Genomic DNA, 10,944 nt, shown 5'->3' on the forward strand with positions numbered 1-10,944 from the left:
TTTTTTTCACTATAGGCCCAGGGCCCCTCAAAAATAAATTCAATGGGCCATTATAAAAGATAATGGGCCATGTTGTCAAATGAGTGGGCCATTTGAATTGACTTCTGTAAAAAAATAAAAATCATTATTTTTTGGCAAAGAGGTGTTGGTACTTACCTTTATGATTTTAAATAATATCATGAATATTGTTCCTGTAATTCTGTAATTTCAATGAAATTGAATATCCAATAACTTCTTCCAAAACGGACAATATTAAAAATAACCTGTATTTACAATGTTAAAACTGGTACTGTTGCCTTGGCTTGTTCATGTTCATGGTTGGTTTTTTTTAACATTAAATTTGGGTCTTCATAGATACCATACTTATTCCAGACAATAATTCTCTGAAGTCATGTTTACAAAATGTCAAAACGAGCCAAAGACCAAAAAATTACAAGGACAGTTAAGCGCCTTTTATGAAGACAAAAACTATATTCATAAAAAGGCTTCGGGGGTTTTCAATCAAAATAATAGCAAGCTAAACTAAATTAAAAGATTATTATTAGAGTTAAATCTCGTCTGTAATAGCCAAATTTCACAAATTTAAAGTCGTTCATAAAAAACTATATCATGAATGATGGTTAATTACGTTTTTTGGGTTATCAGTTAGACCACATGGTTCTATATTACCATAGGAAAACACCCCGAGACGTTAAACCGCATGGTTCTATTACCATAGAAAAACACCTGAGACATTTCAAAAATATATAGGTGCTCCTATGATTGGAGGAACATTATACAGTTGTGTATCCGAGATTTGTTGTAATAAGTGTTGTAGATAAGTTTCATAACATTTAGTTAATACAAAACAAAGTAAGAGAACAGAAGCCATTTCTGGGAAGTACATAATGTACTGATGTAGGGATGTAAGAACATACGAAGGGAAGGATAAGGGTTAACCGTAATGCCCCATTGGCTATGGATGGGCCATAAGAATGTTGATCTGTGTTCAAGCCATTTCATGAACAGTAACTCTATATAAATGTCAATCATTTTTGTACATAAGTCTAATGTTATTGAAATAACGTACCCCCCTTTTTAAATACTTTGCAAGCCAATGCATACATTTGTGCAAAGAAAAAATCTGTTTCTTGTTTAATTTTCTTTCTATGTTATATACTGGTATGTGTATTGATATATTTTTGTGATATATATTCATGTAATTGCAAGTAATATTTATATTGTTAACAATGTTTTTTTCCTTTTTAAATTGTATTTGTTATTTCTTTGATTGGTATATGAAATCAAATTTCAGACTGACAAGTATAATTAAATTTTAATTGAAGTAAAAATGTTTAATAGTCTTTCAAATATTATATTATTTGAATGCATTGTCTCTTGTTGTTACTTGTGTGTTTATTAGTGTATGTTGTATTTTGAATGTATAACAACTATACCATAATTTGAAGATAAAGGCAAACATAACTACTAAGGTTTGAAAAAGTAGATTTTATGTTAATAATATAAACATTTTTACACCATTTTAAATCATTGTATGACCTGTCAGTGGTATCCATAACTTTTTATAAGGGGGCACTCCAGTCATCTTTCAGTGATTCCCTACATAATCAACCAAATTTTTCCCACAAAAGGGGGACCCCGGACCCCCAGGATCAGCCTATGCCTATGATTGGTAATGACAATCATAACACAGTACATGTTTTTTGTTTACCTCTTTGATCATACTTCAACATTGACATTTTATCTGAAAGATGCTATAACATTTTTTTGTTATAAACTGTAATATTTGTTTTAAGTTACTAATTTATTAATTCAAACAATAAAGCAAAGCAGGGTATTAACCAAATTTGGAGGATCATTTGGATATATTTTGGGATCCCACAATACATCATAGGAACTCACAAAATTTCATGGAATTCAAAATACTCAATAAAAATGTGAGATTGTGATAAAAAAAAATTATCCAAGCACACTCACCATGTGGGTGAACAAGTTGCTGGTGTAGGTAAGATTGCGTAGACAGATGGAATCAGATTACAGTCATCAATCAATCAAGGTACATGTTTGTACACACTTGTATCATGTATGTATCAGATACTGTGTACACTCCAATCAATGAAAGTACAATGGAATTTCAAAGCTTAAGTATTGACAGACTGATAAATAGCGTTTTCAATAAAAGAAAACCAAAAAAAACAAGGGTGACGCAATGACTTTTCGGTCTGTTTACTCTTCATGAATGGAATCGTGACAACAGCTTGACATCAAAACAAAATACACAAAAAAGACAATAACAACTATTTAAACTCTTTAAAACACAAAACTGACATTAAGAAAAACTTAATTTGACTTTTAATTTTGATAAATTATTCCGTATTGGCATTCTTTACTGCATTATTTTAATGTAAACACGTGCCACGTTGTTTTGGTTCTCCATGGTTGAGAGCACAACAGAGGAACCCATGTTTCGTGAATTTCTTCCCTGTAAATAAACACTTCAGGTTTTAAATTTTGGTTCTACTTACTAAAAGATCGACTTGAGCTTCATTGTCATCTATAATTTCATCCCCGTTCCTTTCTTCTTGTGTACGTCTGCTGTGAGAATCGTTGGTGCCGTGAGACGACATGATGTTTTTACCGCGAAATCGGACCTTTTACGGACATTGCCGAACGAACACATGCGAATGCTCTGCATATGTCTCCTTTTTAGGAGCACCACTCTGCTCTGTTTTTAATACCAGGCATTTGTCTCTGATAATACAGTTGTCAGTATTGTTTGCAACTGAGCAACTTGTGTCTAAATAAATAAATTGATTAATGAAATAGAGATTTCTTTTAGATTTGCATACAAATCTATTAGGAAATATTTATTTGCACTGTGAACAAAATATCTATTTCAGTAGTATCTCCTGAATTGCACTAACACATTAATAAATGGTTATATCTCATGATCTCGGGCATAAATTAATTATATATACAAACAAGGACGTATAACTAATAGACGTCCTTGGTACAAACAATAAAACAGAATATTATATAGATCCAAAACTCAAAATATATATATACCAATAGAGTAACATTGACTTTCATAACAGAATTAACAAATAATTGAAAAAATCACAACAAATATTGCTCAGTGTATTGTTATCGGGTGGATCATTGGTATATGTTTCCCCAGATAGCATTTACTTTGTATACACTGCCAGAATGTAGACTTTTCATTTATCTATTTTTTTCACGGCGGGACCGACCGTGTTGTCTTGCTAAAAATAAACATATATCAATCCTTTATTTAAAAAAATCTATTTGAGTGGTCTCCCCTTAAATGGCTTCGTTGACAATTCAAGTAAAACAAATACAGACATTTGGTATTTGATAAATCAATGTGTTTAATGCAAATCATTATTTTCTATATTCTTTTACACTGTCTCAGCCAGTTTTTTGCCTAACTGTCTCAAATTTTGCAGATTTAAGCAAAGAACTAGACCTATTATGACTGACTGCTTTTTAACAATCCAAAACTTTAAATAATTTGTCCATGTTGAACATGATGATAATCAGAAACATATTATAGATATAGTGATAAATAACTGCATCAACTCTAACGTCTGTAATATTTTTGAAGTGTTGATTTTAATTTTCAATTGATAGCAACGTTCTCTTTCCTTTGTCCTGAGAAACCTTACTTTAATTTTAAATAGTCAGACAAGGTAATGGTTTATCAATTTGGTGATGTCTAAAATACACTCTTCGTACAATTTCCGATTTCTACTTCTTTAGATTATATATATAAAAACAAAGTACCAATTTTTAAGTCCCATTGGTACATCTCCTTCTGATTATTAGTATTCCACGATTGTAATGTTTCATGTAATCCGGCAAAATAGCGGCGTCCATTTCTACAGCATATTGTTCGAAAGCTCTCTGTCTGAACTCGAACGTCATCAATCGAGTTCAAAGAAATTCGCTACCTTCACCAACGGCAGTCACTTTAGATGCAACGTCTCGAAAACAGCACGTAAATATTTATGATCATTTATGCCAGTCTTACCCAATCTGTCATTTTATAGGTTTTTTGCAGCTTCTTGATTTAGAGATATTGTTTAAAAGGAAAATGTGGTAGCATATACAACTAACGTTGTCAAAGAAAGCTAACACTTAGTGTTATAAGTTAAACTCTTTTGAAGTGACTAAGACAGACAATAAGGACTGATGATAGAGTGTATTAACGAAGTGTTCAGTAAAATATTTGTATGCATTACAAACACGCTTCCATGCTAATGGATGAAAACAACACCGAAACAACTTTAGCGTTAGTTTGACAAAGTCAAGGTTTTGTGTCATGTACGTGACAAAAACTGAATGTCAACAGTTATACAAACCAGTATACGAATCATTCAAATTAATCTTTTTTGACAGAGTAGCACTATATCTACTCAGTAAATAATATCTCAAGGCCACCATTGCTATCTGTATTTTTGGTAAATAGATTCTATAACTCATTTTAATTACTGAAATTAAGATTCTAAAATATCTGAACATCAGAAAAGTAAGAAGACATAACGACCAGGATCGTCATGTTCAACCATTGTCGTCCAACCATCGCCAATCTTGTCCAACCATCAGGTCATTGATCGAATCATATCTGATGATATATTGCTCAGAAAAGGGTTCTGTACTAAACAAGTAAAGTGATGACTGTGCTTTTGAATAAAGACATGAATTACGTAATATTATAAAAAGGAATTTATAATATAGAAATCATAATAACAATGACAATCAATCAATCAATCAATCAACCATACATCAACAATCAATCAATCAAAGGAGGATCACCACAGTATGGAAAATTTGGACAAACATTTATATAAAATTGAGAATGGAAATGGGGAATGTGTCAAAGAGACAACAACCCGACCAAATAAAAAACAACAGCAGAGGGTCACCAACAGGTCTTCAATGTAGACTAGCGAGAAATTCCCGCACCCGGAGGCGTCCTTCAGCTGGTAGCATATATCGATCGCCAACTTTAAAGTGAATAGTTTATTACAAAAAGGAAGTGCTCACTGTTAAAAGATATTTCCCGGAAGAGAAACACTATCTGACTGTTGTGATAGTGTTAAGATAACTTAAATAAAACCAATATAAAGGAAATAAAATCTGAACGGTACTAGTGAGGGGAAGTCAACATTTGACTAGATCGTTAAATTCAAACTTTCTTTTGTCGACTTTCACATAAGAATTACACAGTTAAATGCAAAAAGGGAAATAAGACGGGAGCAAACACCATACCACTGCACCATATCGCGAGGGTGCAGCCATAACAGTACATTTTGCACGAAATCGTACACCACTACCTTGGCTAAACGATTACGACATCATCCTCATAGGCATCAAAGTAACTTCAAAACGACGACGACTAGTAAGAAGACTCATACACATTTGTTCGAAAGCAAATACCGAATGCATGTTCAGCGACCTGGAACAGTACTCAAAGACCATACAAGAAAGAAAAGCAACCTTACCAATCAATACGTTGTGGAACGAATTTTAATCTGTTTTTACAACTACTATCAACAAACATATACCATCAACATACACATCTGCTAGATACAGCCAGCCTTGTCTCAACCGTAACATCTAAAAGCATGGTAGGGGAAAAGGGGGAGCTCATAAGAAGGTAAAGACAATCCAACACAAAAGCAGACTGGGATCGATACCATAGAGTCCAACAAGAAAGATACATGCAGGAAACCTTCAACAACAACGTCAATAACATAGTATCAGACAATAAAACCAACAAGGAAATCTATCATTTCAACCAATTGTCAAAAGCAAAACAATCAAACCTGATAACTCTGGTATTACCCCACTACAAGGGCACATTATTTAACACCATCAGAAAAAGCGAAAATGCTGAACCGCCAATTTTTAATAGTCTTCAACAAAGTAAAATGGAATAGTATGCCACACCTTGGAGAATCACCACAAAACAAAGTATCACACATTAAATTAAAAGTTGAAATCATCCCTTCGTAAATTTTACGGACGCCATCACGAGTTGGTTGACCGTTATGGAATAACCGTTTCACAAATGATATCGGATAAGTTCCTTACGTCGTAACTACAATCCCCTTCCCTTTCATGAATGTGACCTACCGAATTAGACTATTTATCTGATTTGTTATAACATGAGCAACACGACGGGTGCCACATGTGGAGCAGGATCTGCTTACCCTTCCGGAGCACCTGAGATCACCCCTAGTTTTTGGTGGGGTTCGTGTTGTTTATTCTTTAGTTTTCTATGTTGTGTCATGTGTACTATTGTTTTTCTGTTTGTCTTTTTCATTTTTAGCCATGGCGTTGTCAGTTTGTTTTAGATTTATGAGTTTGACTGTCCCTTTGGTATCTTTCGTCCCTCTTTTAAGTCACGTGAGAGAATGGTGTACTAAAACTTCTGAAAGGATCGAATCCTCACAAAGTTAGTGGTACAGACAAAATATCAACCATGTTCCTAAAGACTACAGCCGAGCGACAGTGATCACTCCAACTTTAACCATACTGTTCAAGACATCATGCGATTGATCAATGAACAGTCCCAGACTGGAAGCTAGCAATCGTCACTTCACTATATAAAAAAGGAGATAAATCAAAGGCTTCCAACTATAGTCATGTATCACTGACATCATAGATATAAGAATATATGGTAAAAGTGCAAATGTACAAAGTATTGCCTTCAACATGGAGCCAATACTGAACAGCAATTTATAAAGGGTCCATAACATGTCTAGCGTAAACCATTCCAACAGAAAAACCAACGGGTCTAATGTATATAAAAAACGAGAAACACTAATGAACCACACCACTAGACATCAGGTTACTGACTGATGACAGCTGCATTTGCAGATTGTTTAAACGTTTTAATAGCCGCCAACCTACACCTTCACTTGAAACAATACGGTGTAACATCACAGCCTGATCAGTTTGTTGTAAAGTTGTAGAGAACGTCATTTACAGCCAAATCATTAACCACCTATAGGGGACAATAACATACTAGTCGACCATCAGTTCGGTTTCAGGAAAAAACGATCATGGAAGCCGGAGACAGTTCATCAACATGGATTACGAGGGCATGTCATCTAAGCCAGCTGCTGTAACATCTGGAGTGCAACAGGCAATTACAGTCTAGGGGTGATTCCTTTTTTTTGTTTATATCTATAATACTAAAATTACGAGGTCCAATTTGTCAGCCGTCATCACGTAAACACGACGAATCACAGAATTCAACTTTATATATAACTAATATAGTACAAAGGTGTAGATTAAAAATTACACCACTCCAGGCCCTTTTGTTTTACACGTAATTAATATTGCCAATAATTAAGAAGTTCCGGGTCGAATCCGCTACCGATACCAATAGTATATTCACCTGTTACCTATTACCGTATCTGTACGTTCCGCATCTGACAGGCGCACCACCAAACGTTGTATTTAGGATTAATATGCTATATACACGGGTCATAACCACAGGGTTGACACTACTAAATTGTCAAATTGTTACCTATTGTAGTATTTTAATCAGTAAGACTTTCTAAGATAACAATACGAATACTAAAAATCTGGACTAAAAATAAGGCGTATAGGTACAGTTTTCAATTTGTTAGTGGGCATGACGTAAAACAGCGAAGCAAAGAATTCAACTTTATTTATAACTTATATAGGACAATGCTGTAGATTAAAAAATACTCCATTCCAGGACCTTTTGTTTTCCAAATAATTAATATTATTGTTTCAGTTCGACGGGTTCAAACAGAAAGACTTGAAAGCAGAGAAAAACTGTGTATCTTATAATCGGCATGACTTTATCAGATGACAATACTAATACTAAAATAAGGCTTGCGCATAGTTATATACTTTAATTCAGTCACGGACCCGTGATATCACGGGTGTGTTCTAGTACTAATAAATGATCTACCATTAAATGGTATGGTCCTTAGGAACTCCCTGTCACATATCATGGTCGCGGGTGAGTCTCACCGACTCCTTCAAGGAGAGAATCAGCATGTACAGGTTTAAAGGACCAACTTGTTTTTATCCTTTGTCTTACACAAGTCCGATTTTGCGATAATGTTCCAAGCTATTAATGAATAAAAATTTAAACACTGATTGAAAATATGGTCGCACTCCACAAAGTTTCTACTAAATGAAATATTTCCTTGATGTTTGTGTTGCTCAATATTTAGTTTTCTATATGTTGTGTTTTCTGTACAGATAGTTTCTGTTTCAAATGTCATTCCTCATAAGTATTCCTTTAAAACTTCTTGATAAAATAGTTTTTCTCTGGAAACTCAGAGGACACAATAGTTTATTTATCTAAACATTTGCTTAAAAAACGATATTTATAAAAGCCTGGACACAAAATATTATAAATAAACTGCTCCATTTAAAACTTATAGGCTACAGGAATATTTGTTCTACACATTAACTGTTTTTAATGTACAAGAAATCTACATCAATGCAGGGAACAAAAGTGTTCATCGATATCTGTTCTGTTCCAAAATGTAATTTTTCACACAATTCAATTAGAATCGTTTTTTTTTTGGATTTCCTGTTGAAACCACCAATATTATTTAGTGTTTCTTTAAATATTTACTGTTTTTGAATGTCATGCCATAAGTTTCCCTTTGAAATTTCTTCAGAGTAAATATTAATAAGATGTGGCATGAGTGCCAATGAGACAACTCTCCACATGCAAGAAACACCTATGTTAGTCTTTACTGTATGTTAATAAATATAAGTATACTAGTACAATTTGTTTTGGTCCATACACATACCTCCGCATATTTTGTTTTCTGGACACAATTCATTTGGTAGTGCTTATTACTTAACACAAATGCATATACATCAAAAGGACACAATTTAAAATAAAGGACACATTGAAGTGTTTTTTTTTGTGTGTCTAAAGACGAACAAAACTTGATCATATTTATAAATCTATTTTTGTAAATTTACTCAACTTATAAAGTGCAGAAAAAAACCAAGCACCAAGTTATGCTACTAATGAACTTAGAAGCAAACATGATTTTTACTGAGTGCAATATACATTCTGTTCATAGTATCAATTCAATTTTGTATTGACAGAAATTTAAACTAAATGTGTTTGTGTGGACTACAGGACACTTAATTATTATCTGTAAAGGATGCATATCCACTTCTTAGAGTAGTATACCTTTTTATAGCTCCTCATGTGTTTGGATATTAACATATGCTTGTATTTTATAAATTTCTAGATTTAAACATTCCTGGTTTATGTAAATTCAAAAAAGCACATCAGACACATTAAATTTATAAAGTCTTCTTTTCATTTAGCAGCAAAGAAGACATTGTGACTTAGTGGTCTAAGAAGTCAAACGACTGTTTCACCAGCCTATAAACACTGAGGTTGTGAGTTGAAAATCAACAATTGACAAGGACTCAGTTTTTATACCAAATGTCATGATTTTTGCTGGCTTCCTCCACCAACCACCATTGAGTCACAACCTTGTCATATATATATGTGGGAAGCTGATAGTGCAGAGCCTTGCATTTTTTTAAATTATTTATGAAATAACTGGCTGAAGCATTTATTCTTGGAAATCATATGAAACTTAAAATTATATTCCTAAATTGCTAAGTTTTACTTTAAAACAAGTGTATGTGAACTTTCTTGTAATAGAAAATATGTTATCTGATCAAAATCTTTATTATTGCATTCCTATTAAATAATGGTCTTCCAGTCTTAGCCTATATTTTTTCCCATATGCATTGACTTTAACTACCAGACATATCTTTAGAACAGATTAATATTGTCTCTTTGACATATCCCCATTTCCATTGTCAATTTCAAATAAACCAAATTGTATAACAACTGTTAAAGCAAAGATTAATAAACAAATGGGAAGCCATTGAAAATATAAAAAAAATTGTAATGGTTCCGTGGAACCCAGTGTCTCCCCTACTCTTTTTGTTAATTGCAGGCTCAACAAAAATGAAGAAATAAATCAATAAAATATTCCTGTTGATACCATCTTTTGATTGTAAGAAGCCTCTGTTCAAGTTTGGGAAAAATCCAGGATAGTTTATGAATCTAATAAATGTTTAAAAACTTTAACTGCAGACTGATAGTGATACAAAATGTCCTTCTAGATACTAGCTTTTGATCATAAACAAGCTTTTGTCCAAGTTTGGTACAAATCCAAAATAGCATAAGAAAGTTCTTAAAATTTTAAAACCACAGAGTGAATGTGTTGTTTCCTCGCAGAAAATCTAAGTCCAATTAAAAGTAAAATACAGAAAAATGGATTTATTTTTTACAATATTTACTTCTGGATTCTATCTTATAATCATAAACAAGCTTCTGTCCAAGTTTGGTACCAATCTAGGATAGTTTAAAAAAGTTATATAAAAATTTTAAAAACTTTAACCACAGAGTGAATGTGATATTTCCCATCAGAAAAAACTAAGTCCATTTATAGGTAAAATACGGTAAAAATGGAATTTTATTTTTACAAAATTTACTTCTGGATGCATTTTATGATCATAAACAAGCTTCTTTCCAAGTTTGGTAGAAATCAAGGATAGTCAAAGAAAGGTTTTAAAATTTCTAAAACTTTAACCACAGAGTGAATATTTGTGGATGCTGCCGTCGACACCGAGGATGGAATGTAGGATCGCTTAGTCTCGCTTTTTCGACTAACATAATATCATGGCTCTAAAATTTAAGTGATAGGTAATAAAATTGGTACAGTAATGCTTTCATAAAATATGGATGTAAAAACCAACATTCTATAACTATGAAATCTTAAATCCAAAAGCAAATTGATTTTATCCCAAGAAAAAAGAAAAATTGTATCCACAAATAATGGCCTGCCATAGTCTTCTGACCTATTTTATTGATATTGATTC

At 32.9% G+C, this 10,944-nt stretch overlaps 1 protein-coding gene across 2 annotated transcripts in view; it reads right to left on the reverse strand.

Annotated features, from left to right (window-relative positions):
- LOC139529889 (sodium- and chloride-dependent glycine transporter 1-like) overlaps positions 1-2,814 on the reverse strand; it is a 48,615-nt gene extending 45,801 nt beyond the window's left edge. The window contains exon 1 of one of the 2 annotated variants that reach the window (XM_071325842.1): positions 2,526-2,814. In XM_071325842.1, coding sequence (XP_071181943.1) covers positions 2,526-2,627 — 102 coding nt within the window. In that variant the 5' untranslated portion in view covers positions 2,628-2,814. Of the gene's footprint in view, positions 1-1,977; positions 2,220-2,525 lie in introns of those variants that run through there. The other variant, XM_071325843.1, reaches the window with a different exon arrangement.
- Positions 2,815-10,944: the final 8,130 nt, after the last annotated feature.

This window comes from Mytilus edulis, chromosome 7 (genome assembly GCF_963676685.1).
Source record: "Mytilus edulis chromosome 7, xbMytEdul2.2, whole genome shotgun sequence".
In the NCBI taxonomy this organism is placed as follows: Eukaryota; Metazoa; Mollusca; class Bivalvia; order Mytilida; family Mytilidae; genus Mytilus; species Mytilus edulis.